This window comes from Dermochelys coriacea, chromosome 10 (genome assembly GCF_009764565.3).
Source record: "Dermochelys coriacea isolate rDerCor1 chromosome 10, rDerCor1.pri.v4, whole genome shotgun sequence".
In the NCBI taxonomy this organism is placed as follows: domain Eukaryota; kingdom Metazoa; phylum Chordata; order Testudines; family Dermochelyidae; genus Dermochelys; species Dermochelys coriacea.
Genome location: NC_050077.1, coordinates 17,543,819 through 17,566,401, shown reverse-complemented (window position 1 = coordinate 17,566,401; position 22,583 = coordinate 17,543,819). Strand labels below are relative to the sequence as shown.

The 22,583-nt window shown below is 43.1% G+C and overlaps 1 protein-coding gene across 3 annotated transcripts; it reads right to left on the bottom strand.

Moving 5' to 3' along the window:
* Positions 1-2,226: 2,226 nt before the first annotated feature.
* Positions 2,227-21,941, bottom strand: GPRC5B (G protein-coupled receptor class C group 5 member B). Of its 3 annotated transcripts, none has more exons than XM_038419896.2 (4): positions 21,617-21,941; positions 9,520-10,530; positions 5,637-5,749; positions 2,227-4,224 (listed from the first exon to the last, which is right to left on the bottom strand). In XM_038419896.2, exons 2-4 carry the CDS (start codon positions 10,520-10,522, stop codon positions 4,180-4,182), a joined length of 1,161 nt encoding a protein of 386 aa, XP_038275824.1. In that variant the 5' UTR covers positions 10,523-10,530; positions 21,617-21,941; the 3' UTR covers positions 2,227-4,179. The 3 variants fall into 3 exon arrangements, with proteins under 3 accessions (XP_038275824.1, XP_043349930.1, XP_043349931.1); XM_043493995.1 differs by having other exon boundaries at positions 21,696-21,824; XM_043493996.1 differs by having other exon boundaries at positions 21,702-21,824.
* Positions 21,942-22,583: the final 642 nt, after the last annotated feature.

Sequence of the window (22,583 nt, the reverse complement as noted above, 5' to 3'; positions counted from 1 at the left end):
TAATCTTGTAAGCTGGTAGAATAGTCCAATTGTTTAACTATAAAAATTACAGTGCTCCCTTTTGCACAGCCTTTAGTTAGACTCGAACATAGCCAGCCATGATTCCTGTCTGATACTAAATACAAACTAGTGAGCTCTGCAACAGTTGACATCTACCTTATTTATAGAAACAACTGTGTGCACTTAGGGCTCCATCCTATCAGGTGCTATACATCTCCTGGGAGGTGCTAAGCACCCTCAACTCTCACTGCAGTTGGGACTGGGTCTTAATGTATGGCTGTGAACTGCTTTCTAGCTTTTAGCCATTGAATAGAAGCCACTTCTTACAGAAATGTTTTCTGTAACAACGTTTTAAAAATGTTTTAGGATTTCATTTTTCTGTATAGGTAAGAGGCCAGAAGGAAATAACCATTATTAATTTTAAAAGGGACAACATAGTAGCTTTTATAAAGCTAATTATAACAATCCTGAAAGATTTGTGTTTACAGTTACTTAGTACTTTGCTCACAGATGCTCTACATTCTAAAAGGCAGAAGTAAACAACTTGTTTACATTAATAAAAATAAATTAACACAAAGGTGCCTTCAGTCACGTGTTATTTGAAGCATTTGGCATTAGACTATCAAATGGCAAAAATAAGTTGCCTATTCTAGTTGTGTGAAGCTGGAAAATGAATAAACTCCTTCTTCTAATCAGTTAACACACCTCCGCTACTCCAAATTGAAGACCCAATCCTGCATGCTATTACTAATGTGAACAGTCCTAACTCACATGACCACTCAATGGGACTGAGGCTTTGTCTACACTACCAAGTTTTGTCACCAAAAACTGCCTTTGGCAACAAAACAGTGAGAGCATACACACTGCAATGCAACTTTTGTCCGGAAAAACACCCAGTTTCGGTGACAAAAAGCTGCCACCCCTACAAGAGACGTTTTTCTTTTCCCCTCCCTTTATTGTCGACAAAGAGCCAGTGTAGACACTGCTGTTTGTTTTGTCGGCAGAACTGGTTTCCGCCAGTATCCCACAATGCCTGCCCTGGTCGCTCTGCTCAGTGTTTTGATCTCTCCTGCCCTGCAGGCATGTGCCCCTCCCCTTTCAAAGCTGCGAGAAGTGGGCTGCTCCCTGTGGGGAACAAAGAGCAAATCATTGGCTCCTGTTCTGCCCTGCACTAGGATCGCTGCAGCAGACAGACTGCTGTCCCAGGGAGAGGGGCAGGAGAGACTGCTTTGACATGCCTCAACATGCAGAGTTCACTGAGGTGGCTGTGGCATTCGGCTCCAGCTTCCCACAACGCTACACTACACTGCGTGATAAATACCCACAGTGCATTGCTCATGCTGTCGATGATGGTGCCCACAATGTGGACATGATCTGTTGACAGAGGGAGCAAGTGTGAACACCCTTTGGCGATTTTTGTTTTGTCGACTTTTGGGTGTCAACATAAGTTTTGTCGACAAAACTTGGTAGTGTAGACAAAGCCTAATTTAGGGTTGCCAACTCTGACTGAAGCTATTCTGGGATATTTTTCCCCCCAACATGAGGTGATGTCATTTTCTTAAAATATCCTAATAAAATCTCCTGGATTGCTTTCAATAGTCACCTGGACATTGATGCTGATTCCAGGAGACTCCAGGCCAATTCTGGAGGGTTGGCAGCCTTGGACTGATTATGTGACCAAAGATTTGCAGGATCTGGCCCGGTCTGTGCTTAGGGCCTCAAACTCCTACTGACTTCCTAAGGAGCAGGACTAGGCCCTTAATTTGTTAATCCACTCTCATCTAGAAAACTGAACGCCATGTAAATGTTTACGAAATAACTCATGGAAAGAATTTATCTAAGGTCTATAAAATGTGTATAGTACTGAATGTATACTTCTCAGCTGTAGCATGATAAATTTTAAAAGAAAGCTGCCCTCCCATTTATGCCATGGTCATCTTATACATTTTTACAATAAAGACCTTTTCAGAGAATTTAACATTTTTAAAACTGATGTTTTAAAATGAAACTTTTGCAGACATACATCACTAGCTTTTATATTACTCCAAATTATGCAGCTTCCGGGATAGTAACCATTAATAATCTAAAATATTTTATCTGATCACGACTTTAACAGCTAGAGGTACTTCTAGATTACTGGATAGCATGCAATATCCACCTCTAGCCTACTCAGTTTCTTAGACAATCTAGTTACCTAAACAAGAGACTAAAATTTTTTTTTTCTTCTTCTTAAAAGCAAGCACATGCTTCCACTTTGCCTGTATTGGGAACATCAGTCATGAATCTAACATGTTCCTTTAATCATGCATGACAGAAAAGTATGGTTCCTGAACCAGAAGGGCTGTTAGAAATAAAATCCTATAAGGTGATCATGGCAAGAATGGCAAAATATATCTTGTGTGTAATGCTTAGGGCCTGATCCTGCAGCCCTTACACCTGTGAGTAGACCTCTTGATGTCAATGGGGCCTATTCATGTGAGTACAAGACGACAGGATTAGGTCTGTTTACTGTGAAGATGTACAAGAAGAAACAGGGAGCCTTTTAAAAAAAATAAACAGCTTATCTTTCTTTTGTGGTATGCAGCAAATAGTGTCCTTCTGTGAAGCTACTGAGCTATTCAGTTTTCTTTGTATATTATCATTTTATTTTTCATTTGAAAATAGAATATATATATATTACAACTTATGCAAAATTTTACCCTTATACATAACCCACACCCTCATGTAAAAACAATTGCTTTTAGTATCTAGGAAAGCTAGGCGTTATGTTGACCAAACAATGAGGATACAATGATGCTTTCAATGTTTGATATGTATTAAATGCTAAATAATAAAGGAATGATTCGCTTTAAAAGTAACAAAAAGCGTGGCAAGAATAATGGGCAGTAAGAACTTGTTACATAGCCTAGATAAGCCTTGGTAAAAAAACCCTTATCCCAAAGCTTTCTTATCCCAACTCCAAACACAAAACCCCCTGAACCTCTAGAGTGGAGACTCTCCTAGCTATGCATTAAAAGACACAAATACATTAAGATGCACAAACAATTGCAGTCAATGGGGCTACTCCCATGAGCAGGGTTACAGCACCTGTTCCAACTTTAGGAGAGAGGGTCCAATCCCACAAATTACAAAGCTCCTCCTGGAAGGTGATCAGTACCTTTCCCTCCCCTTGAGTTTTTGCTTGGCACCTTACAGGATCAGCCATCAGAACACAAACTAAGTTCTATGTAATACAGTAGGTTTCCTTTAATCCATCATCCTATGGGATTCCTTTTGGCAACCCCAAGCCACATTCTCTCCTCAGCTAAGATTCTTTGCTGAAGCTTGGCCCTCCATAATTTGACTTAGTGCCCTCAAGGGTACATATATAAAAAAATTTGAGGGTTTGAGAACACGTGGTTCTTTGCTTGTACTCTGGAGTAAGACTGCATCAACAGGGCATCTTGAACTGCAGTGTCTGATTCTACATTGCTGAGATGATCTGACTACCTTCACTCTTGCCATACAGATGCTTCGCAAAGTTGCATGAAGCATGCACAGTCATTTCCTTTCACCACAACCAAATTTGATACTCCTCCCCCACCCCCTTAAGTGGATCATGTCTCATTGTTGACTCATGGTAATTTAGTTGCCACAGACTGACGATGACCCTAGATGACGTTCACAGCAGAGATGGATAATGGAGCAATCAAGACACTTCACAACACTTGAAGAGGAAAAAAAAATAAAGTAGGAAGAAACCCTGCATACTTTCACACTGTAGTGGCAGCATGGATTAAGTTGGTATGGGAGAGTTGGGGTGGGAGAGGGGTTTTTGTTTTTTTTTTGTTTTTTTTTTGCAAACAGCTGGAAACCAACCAAAATCAGGCTTGCCTCGCACACTAGTTACAGGCAGGTTCTCTCTCACATTTAAGAATGCGCAATGTCCTCTCTTCCATTTCAAAGTGTGCCTATTTCTATTTTTAATTAAATTTATCTTGAATTTTGAAGAGTTTTGTTTTTGTGATTAGCTCATCAGTTCAACAGTATTCACATTTACATAAAATCCTCTCAAGGATTCCAAAGCTCCTGGATGTCTGGTTGCTTTGTTGTGGTATTATTGATTCCTCCCTTAGAAAGACACACTGCCAGGGAATAACATTTGTAACAAAGATTCTTATCTCTAGAACCTATAGCCTTTCACCAGAGGTGTCTTCCAGTGTAACTTGGTGGAGCAGTTGGTATCTGGAAATAAGGATAATCAACCCATAACTAAGAGTTTTCCAGACTATTCAGAAATCAGTGTTAACATATGCTACATTACATGTCTAGTAATAAAAGCATTATCAGTTCTACAACAAAATGGTTCAGCAAAGCGTATCTTCAGTGTGTACAAAACACGTACCTCACCACAAGAAAAAGGGATGAATAGGTATATATTAGTCTCTTTCTTTACTGTCTAAGGTAATAATCTTTACTGAATGTTCTCTAGGAACAAGCTTTGTGCCTATCCCCAGAAAATCTCTCTAACCCTTCATCCTTAAACTGCCTCTTCCCTGAGCTGCTTATTCTGGTATAAGGGAATATAGGGATGGATTAATGCAGGCACCCAAAAGTATAGTGCTCATTATGGGCCCTGTAAATTATTCTGAGAACAAGGAATGAGCTTATTTACAATCACTTTTGCATGATGTATCACTCATTGTACTACCCAGGAAAGGAAAATCCTGAGATCTAGTAACTCTTGTTCCCTATAATAAATCCAAACTCTACTTACTTAACAAAAAACCTTCAGTCAGATCAGCTTCCTTGTGGGTTTTTTTTTTTTAAATGTGCAGGTTGAGTTATGGAATCAGCTCATGATTTAAAATAATGAAAATCCAACTTACATGAGTGTAAACCAGCCCATGAGTAAATTTTTAAGAAGCATGTAGGTATGCATGAAAATGTGGGAGTGAAAATTCTCCTTAACAATAGGAAAGAGCTATATGCAATTCCTCAAGTGCAAATTAAATTTCATTCCCATTGTGTGTATAAAGAGGCTGTTTGGCATCAGATCTCTAAGCCATTCTTGCAATGACCTTGAATAACAGTAGATCTATCAAATAATAGTATGCCAACCCACTGTTTGAGAGGCAAATTAATTCACATTAGCATAAAGATATTTTACATGTCCCTCTCATGTATTTCTTTCTAAGGGTAGTACACCTCAATTGGTATTCACCATATAGCGAAAAATATAGATTTTTATAAGGAAAGTGAAAATGTGATAGCAGCTATTTGCAGCAAAGATTCTTATGCCCAAGAATATACTGGACTGTAACCAAAAGTGTAACTTGCAGAAATCAGACAGTTATTAACTGTCACTGCGTTACATTCATCCAAAGGAGCCACTGGGTATGGACAGTTGGCAGAAAACTTGGTTCATTCAATTTAAACTGAATGGCCAAGTAAAGAAGTCCAAATGTTTTTAATTGAATAATCTCAAGAGGGGAATGGAAGCATTACATGCATACTTGCTACTAGAGATTTCATTTCATTTCTAGTGTGTTTTCTTTCATATGAACAAGCAGTCTAAACTCAGAAGTTCATTCAATAAGTAGTGGTTGCACATTCCCCACCCAAGACTCCGTACATTATCACATTTTTATACTTACAGTCCCACCATTTAGCACAACTGCCATCTCAGTTGGCTGATAAACATTGCTTCTAAAGGGAGCACTAGGTCGGCTTCCCAAGCTGCCATTGCGAAATCCTGCCGTTCTTAAAGCTGTGTTTAGAACAAGAGACAGTTTTATTCTCATGCAAACAAATCAAACCCTTGTTTTCATGTGTCAGAATAATACATATTTTTAAAAATTACAAGAGTGTAAGAAAGAATTTAGCTCCCAGTTATAACTGCTGATGTGTTTCCCATCAGGTATCCACACACTAAGTGGTAAAATAAAACAACATTTCTACATCTTCTCATATTCAGAAAAAAGACATGCAAGCTATTGTTTGAGCCAGTAAACACAACCCCCTGAGCATTATTTCAGAGGGCCTAGTGCATAATGATTTTCCAAATATCTCCTATAGTTACTTTGAGAAATATTGCACAAATATTGCTTTTAAATAGGTTGATCATGAAGATTTCTTGAAGCAAAAGATAAAATGCTGTTTATATCAGAAATATCTGATACTCTCCATTATGATAGTCATGAATTTTAATGCATCATTTTTCTTCTTCTAATATTTACATGTTAAATGAGAGATGAAATTAAGAGGTGGGGATATTTACCTCTGATTCAGTCAGGCAGCAGAGATTTGCATACGTTATTGGATTAGTTCAGAGGTGAACAATAGGCTTCACTGAACTCAGCTGCAGTCAGACAATATGCCTTCATTTGTATATGCAAACTGTGTCATTACAGTTGTTCTACACCTCAGTATTATTATTAATAGATATGAGGCTGAAGATCAAAACATGCCCGTTTCAGCCACTCATGAACTAGAATTTCTCTCTTACATTTAACTCAGGTTACAATGCTACAGTCAATGGGTAAGATCCTGGCCTCAGTGAAGTCAATGGGATTTTTGCGATTGACTTTGCTGGAGCTAGAATTTCACCCCATGTGTACAGCAAGACTTAAAACTGATCATAATTCATAGGGCTGTATACTGCCCTCAGTCTTCTGCTACTCAAATCAATAGGAGTTGTGCACAGAGATGAAGATCAATATTGATCTTTTACCATACAATAATTTATTACACATAATTTTTAGGCCCTGGCCCTGCAAACACACATGATACTTAGTACCTCCTCCAAGGGATGGATGAAAGGCACTATTTAAATACTACATATTATTATGTTATTCACAGGTCAATATTTAAGACATCCCTTTAAACATGTCCATCTCACAATCAGTAATATATATATTTTTTTTAATATATAAATTGGCCTTCTCTCAATGTTTTAGCATAAATGGTTACACTGGCATTTACTATGTGCTCAGAAATAGTTTCAGATTATTACAGTGTACCATTTGAAATTAAGGTATTACGTATCTATTTTACTACCTTTATAATTCACATATCTATTTGCAAATAAATCTTAACAGGAAAATGTCAAATTAAATTTCATGTTGCTGGCTGAATTTTTTTTTTTAAACACCTATTACTGCAAGTAATTCCTAAATTGTGCATTTGTCTAATCATTCGGTCTGTATGTCTTTAACACAACGGAGGAGAAACTTTAAAAACAATAGGCAAGTTGTAGATTAAAAACCTAAAATTGTCTGGGAAACTTGGGTAAGAACCAAATCCTGTGTGCCTTATAGGAGTAGCTCAGTTCCCATACATTTCACTTGCTGGAAGTGTTGGGAGTTAGTTACCATTATCTGTTTTGTGTAAATTCTAAGTATTTTACCAACATTCTCACAACACAGATGTATGCAAGATACTCTTCCCAAGGTGACCCTTAGGCCAGGTCTACACTAAAAAGATAGGTTGACCCAGCTGTCACCCCTCCCCTTACTGTAGTGAGTGTCTACACTGAAGCAATGCAGCTACTATGATTCTAGTGAAGACATAGCTTTACCTCCACAGGACACAAACAAACATTTGTTTTTCATCATAACAACTAATACCAGGGATAATCAGATAGGGAAAATCTAGTTACCTCCCTAACAAGGTTGTATTGCAAATATAATGCCAAATTTTAAAACGTCACTATGCAGCTTAGGCTATAGTAAATAATGCAATTTAATGATTCTAGGGAAAAAATGATGCACAACTATTTTATTAAGGAAACACCCAGTCCAGAGCAGATTGCAATAATAGGGATCAGCTTGGCTGAGCTATGTTAGAATCTCTAAACAGAGATAAATGGCCCATTTTAAAAGTATATATATTTGGAAGATTTAACAAGTTTACAAATCCTCACCATGTAAATATCAGAGACAAAACAATCATTACAACGTGGGCTTTTGTTTAGAGAAACATAATACAGTACAGTAATATCATCACCTCTCTATTTAAACAGCCCAATTCTGTGTTCTCTTATGTCTGCATTAGTCTCTAACAACTCCAGTGAAGTAATTCTAGTTACCCCAGTATAAAATAGGCTGAGTGGGAGGGAAAAATCAGGTCCAAAATGCTTAGTGGCTTTAACAATAAGGAAACCGAAGAACAGCGATGACACCATCTGCTACTGGTTCCTTAAAAATATACAACCCACTTCTTACCCAGCTAGAATTAAAACTGCACTAAGGACCTCCATCAGGCAGCTCTCTGCCATAAGCAGCCACATAAGTATCCCTGTGTCCTTTCCACTAGAATGTTGTTCAGGTTTTAGCTACTGATTGTCTCTGCTAGGCAATCAACTTTTGCTGTCCCCCTGAATAGTCATTTAAGGCCAATTTCACTATGATTGCAATTGGATCTATTATTCTTCATTTCCTGTCACCTAAAATGTTGCATACAGGTGTTGTACACCATTACACAGTTGCCATATTTCACCCAAGTTGCACTTCTGTGACAAACAAAGCTACTCCTTCTTACATCGCCTGTACAGTTGGTAAAGCATCCATTCAGTTGCTTTTCATTCTTTATCTAGATTGACAGGTTTCAGAGTAGCAGCCGTGTTAGTCTGTATTTGCAAAAAGAAAAGGAGTACTTGTGCCACCTTAGAGACTAACAAATTTATTTGAACATAAGCTCACGAAAGCTTATGCTCAAATAAATTTGTTAGTTTCTAAAGGTGCCACAAGTACTCCTTTTCTTTCTATCCAGAATGTAAACACTGCAGGACAGAGCCTTTGTCTTTATACCTGTTTGTAAAGCACCAGGCACATTATTTATATAGTATCAGAAAAGAAATTTGGGACCCATTTCTGTGAAAGAAGGTATACATTTAATGTATAATAAGTTATTTTGTGGCCCAAGAATGCTGAGCACTTCATGCACCAGCCTTTGCTAATCAAGTGTTTTTGACACAAGCAAACAAAGTTTTTTGATCTCAATAGAATTATTACTTATTTACACTTGTATAAATGAGAAAAAATTCAGGCTCAGTGAGCAAGAAGCATGAATAAATTCAATTTCCTCTGGTGAACTTCAGGTCATATTATTAGGGAAATATTTTACTCGTAGCTTAATCTTTACAATTAGAACCAATTACAAATTTTCTACTGAAACTTTTTTCAGCGGAAAGTGATCTTTTTCTTTCCAAATGAAAACTGAATATTTGCCTTTCATATGAATCTTCCTTGTAAACTAAAATAATTTGTTTGAAACAAAGCCCACCATTAAAACAACATACACACACACTTCTGGAATTTTTCAGTTTACAGGTTTTGAAACACTGCAAAAATATTTAAGTTTCATGGGAAATTTTGAAAAGAGCAAAAACACTGTGGATGGAAAAATTGGCATTTTGAATGACCTTTAACACAAACCAAATACACTAGAACAAATATCTTTGAGCAAATGTATACATTTTCTTTTCTTTCTTATTAGACAGTCAGACCAGTATGGGTCCTTTATACAGGAAAATCTTACCTGCATTATGTTCATCCATTGAAAAGGCTTTGTTTTCCATGTAGCTCCGAGGAAGTTGTATATCTTCCTCAAAAGCAGTTTCACGCATTCTTGGTTGCGAAGTATCAAAATAATTGGGTGTGTTTTCTTGCTGTGATGGAAGAATGGTGCAATGAACTTCTGGGATAGCGTAAAAAATAAACACCCAACCACTGGACACCAGTGCAATGGCAAGAGTGGGGTCATTCCATTTGTCTTTTTTCCTCAGTTCAGTATTGCCAAACAGGTACATAGTTATCCAAGCTACCCAAATTAGAATAGAGAAAAAAATTGTTATAATTAGGCATCCTCCATTTTTCTTCCACTTCTTAAACTTTCCACATAGGGTGAACAGAGAGACTCCCATGGTAACCATCATCAAGAACATAACATAAATCAAAGCCATAACAAAATCCACTGGCTCATAATTGCAGGCCAGCTTCTTCTCTCTCACAACTGTTAGTATTAGCCACTCCGTTGCAATAATGACCTGGACCAGCATAAGACAGATTGCCATGCCAGCTAGATGCCAACCAGATGGACTTTTGCCATGTCGAACTAGTCTACGTAATCTCCAGGCTTGAGCTAGCAAACAGGAAAAGCATAACGCAAAGATAACTCCCCACAGAAACCTTCGAGTGGAACATACTGTTTCATCTTCCTGTATGATGAATGCAAAAGTCAGTCCAAACAGTCCTAGTGTCCCAAAGAGAAAGAGGAAATGCATTCCCAATGGGCTCTTCTTCTCTTTGTCCTTGATGAATGGCAACCTCACTAGCAAAATCAGCATCAACAGCAATGTTGTCAGCACTCCTGCTCCAGCAACTGCCTCCACTACTATTCCCCAAATGGCATCCAGGTCACACAGATAAATATACTGGGGGAGAAGATCCAGTCCACACCCTCTGGACGTACTTGAGTTTTCAGAAGAGCCATAGCTGACGACGAAGAGGAGGAGGAAAGCAATGGCTGGGTGGGTTTTCATTTTTCTGTCTGAGACAATAAGATAAAGTGACAAAATAATTGTTTATTTTAGCTGACTGTGCTTAAGCTTTTCCTTAGAAAACATCATTTACTACACTGTACCTTTCGAGATATCATTTTAACTGGAAGCACAGCTTGCACACCATGGGAAGTAATTTGTTCCAATTGTTCATGTCAAGGAACATGTTTACTCTTATTTGCACTGGATTTTCAGTCTCAACTGCTTCCCTAAGTCATAAAAACTATTGTTGTCCTGTTGGATTAAAAATGATTCCATTTTGTTTTTACATAATGTGAAGAGACTTCCAAATGCAGGACTTGGATTCAGCCTCAAATACAACCTTTATTATTGCTGAAAGGAACTATTTATGAAGCAATGAATGATAAAGTACCTATGTTTATTTAATAATCAAATGCAATGGAGAAGATGAAAATGAAATGTGTATAAATTACACTGCCTGTTATATAAACACAGGGCCTGATTTCAGTATCAATATAGGTGATACCAGAATCAAGCCACTGATATTACACCTGTGTAAGACCATTACCTTCCCTGGAATTACCCCCATTTCAGAGGGGGTCTAAGGTAAATCAGATCCAGTCTTTTGCGCTATTGTTACTGTTTATACAAGGAACAAAGTATGCATTTAAAACTAAATACTTTTTTTCCCCCCTCATGTTTGTCTGTGTTGGGTTAAAATTTCATTCTGCTCAGTTTGTATCTCCTCACACAATATTCCTTCCCACACTGAGATCTTCTGCATTTACTGCAGGGAATGCTTAACTACAAAAGTTATCTATGGCAGAAGTACACTGCACACATGCAGCATTATTAATCAACTGAATAAAGAAGAATGAGTCAATCATTCTCCTTAACAAATATAAAGCCACCCAACAAGAGAAACAACAAAAATGGAACACCATGGTCTCTGCATCCTCAGAGTAAACAACTTTAAATTCTCTAAGACAACATATCCAGTCATATTACACACAAATGCACCAGCAGAACCAAAAGTTTCTAATTCCCTTTAGTTACATGCTGCCTACCTAAATTCTCCCTGCAGTTTTAGAGAAATAGTGGTATTCATTTTCATGCCTTCTTAAAACAAAAGAATTGTTTAAAAAAAACTGTCATTTTTAAAACATGCATTCCATTCCAGTGATGGCCGTACTTCAATGGCTCGGTAAAAAGTGTCCAATATGGATCATATATGAAGCCTGATTCCCTAACAGGAATAGCCCTGTTGATTTCAGTGGCATTATTAATGTGATAAGGGCTATTCACATGACCAAGCATTTGAAGGATAAGCCCACAGTATTTTGAGATCCTTTGGTATAAAAGCACTACATAAATGTAAGCTATTACATTACGTGTGCACCAACATATCACCATGTGGCAGATTGAACATGTACATCAAGGGAAAAAAGAAACTATTGATAAAGATAGATTTCCTAAGAATTAGGCAAACAGCCCCAAACTGGCAAATTTGTACAGATACTTTGCAGATCAGAAATACAGCTAGTTGAAGACCTGAAAATAAGTTGACATGACTTGGAAAAGGACTAATGTAACTATAAAATGTTATCAAATTGAACATAATGATCAAAGTTATAATTTTTTTTTAATTCTACTACTGCAATAACTATTATCAGACTACAATAGCATGTGATTACTAAAAGGTAAGAGCTGTGATTTCTTAGTTTATATGTTACTGTAATGATCAAAGCTGTAAGCATGGACATATCAAGCAGTTTTAAAAACTAATGTTCATTCCACTACCCTGAATCATTAACTATGTCCATTTTAGGTCCCTGCTAAGATCAAAGATTCTGAATAACAGCATTTTCTATTTGATGTACCAGGAGAGTAAATATACTAATACAGAAGCACAATGCTTTTTCTATTCATCTGTACTATAAATAAGAAATACGTAATGTAAAAAATGAATTTGAAACAGTAATGTGGTTACAATTAAGTAATATGGTTTGGACAAACAAAACAAAGTTGACATGCTCATTGGAATAACAGGTTACCTCCATCATTCTGTGACCTGTTCCTAAGATGCTGTTATCACACAAATGGGCTTAACTTGAATAATGATGTATTGAAACACCACCAGGGCTAATAATTATTTTTCAACCAAACTGTGTTTTTATTTAATTGATTGGTAGAAAGAATTTGTTTATGATGTTTGAGTCCCCTACCCATTCACTTGATCAGTGAAGTCCTTATCAAGAGGAATTTAGTCTCCAATAAACTAGGTTTACCTTTAAATTGAACAGTTGTTACACTGGATACATTCACTGGAGTACGAAAATGGAATTAATCAAAAGGGGACCTATTCTGAATACAATCTTACAATCCCTTCCACATATGAGCAGTCTATACAATAAAGTCTCATTGACTTCAATGGGACTATTCACCCGAGTAAGCACTCACAGGAGTAAGTTTGCTGGATCAGGCATCTGGTTGGGCTTTTCTAAATATCCAAATGTACTAGGCAAAGAATACTACTAAACTCATACTGCAGAGAATGAAATACAGAGGCAGGTAGGAAATCTTAACAGACTGTGGGATATTTCATGCTTATAATCCATTAGTGCCAGTGTTGGTCTTGAGAATTCAGATCAGTCTCAAACCATGCTTCTAGAACCAAGCCATTCTGGAAGGTGAATAGCTGGCACTAACAAATTTAGGCCAGATACAACTCCATTTGAGAGATGTATCAGTTCCTGAACAATTGTGATAGCACATTGACTACTACTCTAGGTTGCTGAGTAGTCTTGAATCACAGTGTATAATGTACGTGTTTAATGGTCATGTCTTCAGTGGTACAAGAGTGAGGAAGAAACACATTTTGGGGTTCACCACACTGTTGAAAAATAAAACTAAAAAACCACTTAATTACATGTTTAAATTCAGCAGGCATAAGTAGCAAAGGCAGGGTTACCAATCAGGATTTGAAAATAGATCAATAGCAGATCAGAGGCTTTCATATCTACAGCTGCAGAGGCTGTAATACAACCCAGGGTGCAACTGAAACACAGAAAACATACTACTGTAATTAACTTTGCCAGAAGCAAAAGTCATAGTCACTTGGTTAACATGTTTTGAGACACGCAATTCTTAAAGGGCCCTATTCTAAGAAGTGCTGAGCCCCCTCAACTCCCATTTACAACAAAGTGAGCAAATCCACTTTTAAAGGAGTCCGTGCAATATTAGAAACCACAGGAACTAAATTCAAGCAATGGATCATGTGGATCATTGTTCAGATTTCACTCTAGATTGAAGTTTGCTGGGTTTGGAAAGAATATGATAAACTGTCCTTTAAATTAAGATCACTTTAAATGTGCATTATCCCATTGCATCCAAATTAGAATACACCTTTATTAAATTGGTTTAAATTCTAGCTTTGTTGATTAGTTCTCCAAAGACCTGAGGGTAATGAATTAAATACAAGTAGGTCCAATTCTGAAATATTTTCCAGTTCTGGCTACTTTATTCATGTCATGTAATCCTCATGTGATTGAGCTATTCTAGGACAGTCTGTTTCCATGGAGATTGTGCTCCATGGATAATCAGCCAATGTCAGCCAATCATTTATTTCCTGTTCCTATTTGGATATTCTTATCTCCCATACAGGAAGGGCTAGGTTTCTTTGGAGAAGGAAATCTCCAGCAAAATCAAACTCAGAAAAAGCCAGAGTCATCAAACTCTACTGGGAGTTTTTTCAAGTAGTGACTTTTGGGAGAGTTGTGTACTCCAATATGGAGATATTTATTTGTTCTCTTTAGAAAGCTCCACAATATCTACAACAGCAACTAGGGAAAAGTTTGGGATTGGTGCTGGGAGTTTTTTTCATGTCAAGTTTCAGTATTGTAGCATCATAGAAATGTAGGGCTAGAAGGGATCTGGAGAGGTCATCTAGTCCAGTCCCCTGAGCTGAGCTAGGATCAAGTATTCCTAACATCATTCCTGACAGATGTTTGTCTGTTTCTCAAAAGCCTCCAATGACGGATTCCACAACGTCCTTTGGAAGCCTATTCCAGGCTTTAGTTATCCTTCTAGTTAGAAAGCATTTCCTAATATCTATCCTAAATCTCCCTTGCTGCAGATTAAGTCAATTATTTCTTGTCCTGGAGAACAATGATCACCATCCTTTTGTAATAGTCCTTAACATATTTGAAGACTTATCACGTCCCCCATTCAGTCTTATTTTCTCAAGACTAAACATGCCCAGTTTTTTTGAAGTTTTCCTCATAGGAAATCAGGTTTTCTAAACATTTTATTATTTTTGTTGCTCTCCTCCGGAATCTTTGCAATTAGTCCACGTCTTTCCTAAAGCGTGGCACCCAAAAATGGGCATAAAACTCCAGCTGAAGCCTCCTCAGTACAAAGCAGAATGGGACAATTATCTCCTGTGTCTTACAGAAGACACTTATTAATACACCCCAGAATATTAGCCTGTTTTGCAAATGCATCACATTGTTGGCTCATGTTCAATTTGTAATCCACTATAACCTCCAGATTCATTTCAGCAGTACTACTGCCTAACCAGTTATTCCCCATTTTGTAGTTGTACATTAGTGTATGGTATTATTGAGTCCTATCAGAGGTCCTGTCCACACTGGGCTTTGTAACAATGTCTAAAAGCAGTCCCAAACATACTTATAAGCCAAAGGACTTGTCTACCCTGTAAGCACAATCATGCAATTTAACCTGTTTACAACGCACTTGGCCCCTAACTTGGTTACAACTTGCAGCGTAGAATGGACCTAAACTGCATTTCATAATCAGTCTAAAACCTCGCTAAAATTTTGTCCCTGACACTGTTACAGAGCTCTACCAGACAAGAAAAATTCATGTTATAGCATAGGGACATGGCAGAGTCCTACCCTGTTTTCTTTTGTAGTTTAGGTGGGTCCAAATGGGAAGTCTAAAACATGTTTTTGGCAAGAGGGTTGTTTTGGAAGGAGCAAAAACCGTGTCCACACTGGATAAACCAAACCAACCTGTGTTACAACCATGCGGTAGTGAGCAGACTCAAAGAGGCCTTGTCTACACTGGACTTTTGGGGGGAAATCTTCCATTCTTGCACTACCACCAATGTAGACCTGCTCTGAGCAGGGTTATAGGAGCTCAGGGTTATAAATAAATAAATAAAAATAGGACACTATCTACATTAGGGCTTCCACCATTGCTACCACTGAGAAAACTGCATCAGTAATTTTGCCACATTGGGAGATTTCAAAAACACATCCACTATAGACACAGGTAGTGTCATAGTATCCAACACAGTTGGAGTAGCCTAAGGAAAAACAGCTTTCAATGGGGCAGTTATAGCACAGAAGCAAACCTATTGTACAATTATTTTTAACTGACCCTTCCCCAAAATTAAATTCCATGCCATCAGTCTAACTCAGCATAGAACCCTGGGCACCTGAAAAAGAAATATGTACACTATATTTTAGACTCTTCAGTAAATACATTTCCAATACCTCTAACTGCAACCCCACGCAAACAAAATCAGAAGGGCCTGAATATCCAGAAAACACATGCTCAAATTTTGATCTCAGTTACACCAAAACTAACTCTATTGTTTTTAACTGAGAGTAGAGTCTGGTCTCAGTATATGATTCACAGGAGGAATGGTGGACACCAAGCCATTCCAGCGATTACAAAGCACAATTCTAAACAGCTAAAAGGAGACCGAAGGGCTAAAAGCTATCTTCCGAAAGTTGTTACGTTTAAGAATCTTAAATAATGCTTTGGTCAGGATGACCTTCCACGGCTAAAGATGTTGAGCTGATCCTTAGCTGAATTCATCTGAGCATCTGGCCAATCTAGCTCACATAAAGATACCACAGTGCTCTACGCTTAAAAAACAAACAAACAAACAAAACCCTTGCATCAACACTTCCCAACCTGAATAAAGTTCTTCAGCTACATTAAATGGTTATATAATGTACCATTATTAAACTGTTTAACCTTTTAAAAATCAATGCAGGAAGAAGAGTCCTACATAAAAGCATGAGTGGTACAGCTACCGATCCTGTTCTGTCTTACATGGCGTGATGAGGTGTCCACCCCACACAGGAGTGGAAGGAGTTAATGGAGGCCAGATAGGGCAATTAGTAGAATGGAGGTAGAGAAGAAAGCCCTAACTAGAGGAACAGGCTCACCTGTTTAGGAACAGGCAGGTAGCAGCCTGCAGAGAATGGCTGTTGCTGAAATAGGGCAGTTACTCCTTGGGAAGAGGGAGGAGTGTTAAGGGGCTGGGGACAGGAGTGTGCAGGGAAGTAGACTGCAGTGACTCCCTGAGTGGAGGGAGACTGAGGCTGGCAAACCAAGAGATGATAGGAACCAGTGATGAAGGAAGAAGTCCAAGGAAACAGCAGCAAGGGATAGGATTGCACAGGGTCAGTGCCTGCTTGTTATAGGATCCCTAGGCTGGAATCCAGTATAGAGAGTGGGCCTTGGTTTCCCTACCAACCACTGGGAAGTGACACAGGATGTTGGAGATGCCAGCCAGCCAGCTGCTCTGGAAGGACTGTGATTTCCCTGGAAGGGGAGGACTTTAGTGACCTGGCTGAAGGACCAATTCATGAAGGGGAGACTGCAGATCTGGGAGTGAGCAGGGCTGCAGATTCAGAGGTTATCACCAAAGGGAGAGCATGAGCTGGCAAAGCTAATCCCCAGTAGGAGGTCCTGCAAGCAGTGAATGTGCACCATGACACATTGATTGATTTCCTCACTATTAGTTTTAGTCACTGATACTGCCACAAAGAAAATGCTGCCACCACCATGAAGCATTGTGTAGAGATGCTTATGAGTTAGAAATTAATCATAACATAAGATTTTTAGAGCTCAGCACCTCAGCTGCTATAGAATTTGTGACTCCATTCAAGAAGGAATATGTAGAATAACTATTGCTGTATCTGAAAAATACCTTGGAGTGCTAAATATAACTGAAATTCTTTCTAATACTCTAGATATTCTGAATTCCTTTCAGTTGTGTTCTTCACATCCATCCATCCATGTCTAGATACATGCAATTATAAGGTCTAAGGAGCACTGGGTTTTGCACTAAAGTGATTATGCACTTGATCACTTCTCTTACTGGCTTTTACTTCTAGGAATGTCCCTGTTAATATAAGAACGTCAATCATGGACTCCCTCTCCATTCTGTTACAAAAAGATTAATTGCAATTTCTTCTGATGTTGAGGGATTCTCCACACTACATGCAAATACAGTACATCACAGCCAACTTACATGTAAAACACCATGCATACAGAAAAGGAGTACTTGTGGCACCTTAGAGACTAACAAATTTATTAGAGCATAAGCTTTCGTGAGCTACAGCTCACTTCATCGATTCATACAGGAATAGAGACTGCAGAAATGATTTACCAGTCTAAGTGCTTTGACATAAGAAATCCTGTTATCTTTGGGATAAACATTAGATCAGGTGTAAACAAAGGGTTCAAAGAAGTACTAAGTCCCTGTCCCTATTTGCTGTTTAAGGGCATGACATTTATAAGAATTTTCTGTTAACTAGACAACAAGTCACCCAACCCCTGCTCTAGACCAGTGGTTCTCAATCAGGTGTATGTGTACCTCTGGGGGTACGCAGAGGTCTTCAAGGGGGTACATCAATTCATCTAGATATTTGCCTAGTGTTACAACAGGCTACCTAAAAAGCGCTAACAAAGTCAGTACAAACTATAAAAAGAAAAGGAGTACTTGTGGCACCTTAGAGACTAACAAATTTATTAGAGCATAAGCTTTCGTGAGCTACAGCTCACTTCATCGGATGCAAGCTTATGCTCTAATAAATTTGTTAGTCTCTAAGGTGCCACAAGTACTCCTTTTCTTTTTGCGAATACAGACTAACATGGCTGCTACTCTGAAACCTGTCACAGTACAAACTATAAATGTCATATAGACAATGACTTGTTTATACTGCTCTATACACTGAAATGTAAGTACAGTATTTATATTCCAACTGATTTATTTTATAATTATATGGTAAAAATAAGAAAGCAAGCAATTGTTCAATAATTTACTGTGACCCTTCTGTGTTTTGATGTCTGATTTTTGAAGTGAGATGAAATTGGGGAGGGGTGTTACACAAGACAAATCAGACTCCTGAAGGAAGTACAGTGGTCTGAAAAGGTTGAGAACAGCTGCCTTGAACTGTAATATGCACAAGGTACCAGCTCACATACAATTAGCTGTACCAGTTGAGCAGGGCTCCCACAGTCCAAACAAATACTGTTGAGCCCCAACGAAGGCAGTGATGGGGCTGGCCCAACAAAGGGCTTTTCCTCTATTCAACCCAGATCCCTTACAATTATCCTCTAGCTCCCACCGGGAGCCAGCCGCAGAACAGCAGGAAGAGTTTCTGGCTCTGATGCAGCATCCAAAGTGCTTGGGTAACAAGGGGAATGGAGCCCTAAAGAGGAGGCAAGCAGCCCTGTCCTCCTAGTCTTATATGCAGCTGCCTGCTCCCCAGTTTCCCCATAACCCTGTCTGCGCCAACTGCTCTTTCTGTCCTAGATCCAACCTCTTTTCCTTTGTCCCCCAGCCCCAAGTGTGCCAGATTCTGGCACTATTTTCCCCTAGTTCAGGCTCCAACCCCCTTCCCCGCCTCCCCCAGAGCTGCACACAGCCCCCCCTCCCTGTCCTATATCCAACCTAATCCCCCTCATACTCCTATCTCCAGCCTGCTGTCAGCCACCAGGCTAATTCCGCTGGAGCTGCAGAGGCGCAGATGAGGGAAGCCGGGGCTGCAGTTCTGTCGCGTCTGTCTCCTCCAATCTCTAGTGTTTGGGGTCTACCCGGGTTGCGGGTGGAGAGAGCCCCTCGCTTGTGAAATATCTTCACGTGTAAACGCTAAATCAGCACACAGTGAGCAACATCTTCCCGAGGCTCAGGCACCTCCAAACACGGGGAGCCTGCGCGTACCCCTCCAAAGGCTCCACCGTACCAAGCACCAGCGAGCCTGGGACCCCCTGGCCCTTCAGCACCCATGTCTCTAGCCATGCTGGAACTAGGGGTAGCAAGGTGGTTTCCATCCTAGGTTTGCAGTTTGGGTCAATGGCTCTTCGCATCCCCATTATACACCTTGTTCCAGCCCCCCTGGGTAGAGCGCGAGGCAGATTCCCCCCCCCTCCCGAAATACTGTCTGGCTCCCCTAACCCACCCACTAATCCATCTGTTCTCCCCCTGACTCAGGTGCATTTGGCCCCCTCGCTTGCAGCAGGGCGCTGGATCGTGGCTCCCCTCCCCCCATTACCGATGCTCAGCTCCCGCAAACCACCAGCAAGGCTCTTGCCCTCCATTGCTCAAGCCCCGGGTAGCCCCCTTGTGTGTCCCGTGCTATTTGCACAGAACAGCGGCCGCCCCTACCCACGCCGGGAGGCGGAATCCCGGGGACCAGAAGCCCCGATTGAGGCCCCCGTTCCTGTGAGGAGCGGGAGCACCCGGAGGCTGGGCAGCCGGCGCAGGAGATTTGCCTTCCACCAACCTGTTTCCCCCCCACGCCGACAACTTGTTCCCCGCGCCAAAGGCGGCGGGGCTATAAAGCACAACCCAGAAAGCAGCCTGGGTATTATGTATCAGCAGCTCCCGGCGAAATGAGCTGCAAGCGGAGAGTGGGGGGGGGGGGGGGGAGTCCCTTGCAAATAGGATTAGAAATATTCTAACCCCCCCCCGGAAAAAAACAAAACACAAAACCCCGCCACCAAACAAAGCAGGAGCCCAGCGGGGAAGGCGCAGAAGGGGTGATCGGAGCTGAGCTGGCCCGGCCGGGGAGGGAGGGGATTGGGAATGCGCCACCATGCAGGGGCTGCTCTGTCCCTCTGGCTGCCCCACACGCCTCATTGCTCAGCCCCCGTCTGTCCCTTCCTCCCCCGAGCCCGTGCGCCTTCCCTTCGGCCCCCGGCTCGCTCAAAGCGTTCAGCTCCTCCTTTGCCCGGCTATCCCGCGCCAGGGCCCGCCCGGGTCCCTGGCCCCCCGCCTGCCCCCCCGCCCCAGGGCTCGCCCCCCCCGCCCGGCCCCCCCCTCCAAGGCTCGCCCCCCCCCCCCCAGGGCTCGCCCCCCCCGCCCCCCCCCCCTTCCAAGGCTCGCCCCCCCCCGCCCCAGGGCTCGCCCCCCCGCCCGGCTCCCCCCTTCCAAGGCTCGCCCCCCCCCGCCCCAGGGCTCGCCCCCCCGCCCGGGTCCCCCCTTCCAAGGCTCGCCCCCCCCCGCCCCCGGGCTCGCCCCCCCGCCCGGCTCCCCCCTTCCACGGCTCGCCCCCCCCCGCCCCAGGGCTCGCCCCCCCGCCCGGCTCCCCCCTTCCAAGGCTCGCCCCCCCCCCGCCCCAGGGCTCGCCCCCCCGCCCGGCTCCCCCCTTCCAAGGCTCGCCCCCCCCGCCCCAGGGCTCGCCCCCCCGCCCGGCTCCCCCCTTCCAAGGCTCGCCCCCCCCCCGCCCCCGGGCTCGCCCCCCCGCCCGGCTCCCCCCTTCCAAGGCTCGCCCCCCCCCGCCCCAGGGCTCGCCCCCCCGCCCGGCTCCCCCCTTCCAAGGCTCGCCCCCCCGCCCGGCTCCCCCCTTCCAAGGCTCGCCCCCCCGCCCGGCTCCCCCCTTCCAAGGCTCGCCCCCCCCGCCCCAGGGCTCGCCCCCCCCGCCCGGCTCCCCCCTTCCAAGGCTCGCCCCCCCCCGCCCGGCTCCCCCCTTCCAAGGCTCGCCCCCCCCGCCCCAGGGCTCGCCCCCCCTTCCAAGGCTCGCCCCCCCCCGCCCCAGAGCTCGCCCCCCCCGCCTGCCCCAGGGCTCGCCCCCCCCGCCCGGCTCCCCCCTTCCAAGGCTCGCCCCCCCCCGCCCGGCTCCCCCCTTCCAAGGCTCGCCCCCCCCGCCCCAGGGCTCGCCCCCCCGCCTGCCCCAGGGCTCGCCCCCCCCGCCCGGCTCCCCCCTTCCAAGGCTCGCCCCCCCCCGCCCGGCTCCCCCCTTCCAAGGCTCGCCCCCCCCCCCCCGCCCCAGGGCTCGCCCTCCCGCCTCGCGCTTGGTTCCCTCGTCCCGCGCTCCCGGTTGCAAGGCTCTCCCCGCCCCAGCTCACCTCCGGTCCCAGGCCCCCCAGGGCTCCCCCGCGCAAGGCTCGTCCCCCTCGCCCCAGCCGGGCCGGGACCGGGAGCTGCCCGCACTCGCTCGCTCGCCGGCGGTCGGTCGGTGGCACGGGGCGGCGGGGCACTGTCTCCTTCACAGCCCGCGGGCAAGTCCCATTTCTGCCCAGGCTGCGCGGCGGCCCCGGGACGGGGAGTGGAGCCAAGCGCCGGGACCCGCCGTGCACAGGGCGCAGCAGCGCCCGCCCCGGCAGTGCGCACAGTGCGAGGCTCGGCGCGCTCTGGGCTGAGCTGACAGCTCCGCTGCGGTACTGCCGGGGCCGACAGCTCCCCTCCCACCTCGGCTGCCCCGCCCCGGCCGAGCCCCCTCCCGGCGCAGCCCCGCTGTGCCCGCCTCAGGGAAGTCGTGGGAGCGGGAGCCGCGCTAGGCACGTGGGCAGGGGGGACAGGACACACGCTACACGTGTGTAACACACAGGCATTTGTGGAGTGACACACCTACCCCAGCTAGTGCCCAAATACACAGGGGTGACCCAGACGTGCCCATTCCCCCCCCCCCACACACAGTACCCACGTGAAAAGCAACACAGACACATGAACGTACACAAATGCACAACACACAGGCAGGGTGATCGACACACAGGGGCAAGACATGCACTGATATGCGTACACTTATTCACAGACACAGGTCTATGTGTGACAAAGAGAGGTGCTTCATGCACACATGCACATCACACAGAATATACACATGTGCCAGTGCTACACTGATGAGTGCAGTATAAGTTCACAGATAGAACAAAATAGCTACACATATACACACACAAATGCACATCCCGATGCATACTGGTACATATGCATAATGTAGACAAAAAGAAAAGGAGGACTTGTGGCACCTTAGAGACTAACAAATTTATTAGAGCATAAGCTTTCCTGAGCTACAGCTCACTTCATCGGTAGACACGT

What these genes read in the sequence shown, in the direction of transcription:
- GPRC5B (XM_038419896.2), bottom strand. Translation starts at nt 10,522, where the DNA reads ATGAAAACCCACCCAGCCATTGCTTTCCTCCTCCTCTTCGTCGTCAGC. An exon ending in AATGGATGAACATAATGCAG is followed by an intron (nt 5,750 to 9,519) that starts GTAAGATTTTCC and finishes TTCTAAACACAG; the next exon opens with CTTTAAGAACGGCAGGATTT. An exon ending in TTGTGCTAAATGGTGGGACT is followed by an intron (nt 4,225 to 5,636) that starts GTAAGTATAAAA and finishes CCTTATTTCCAG; the next exon opens with ATACCAACTGCTCCACCAAG.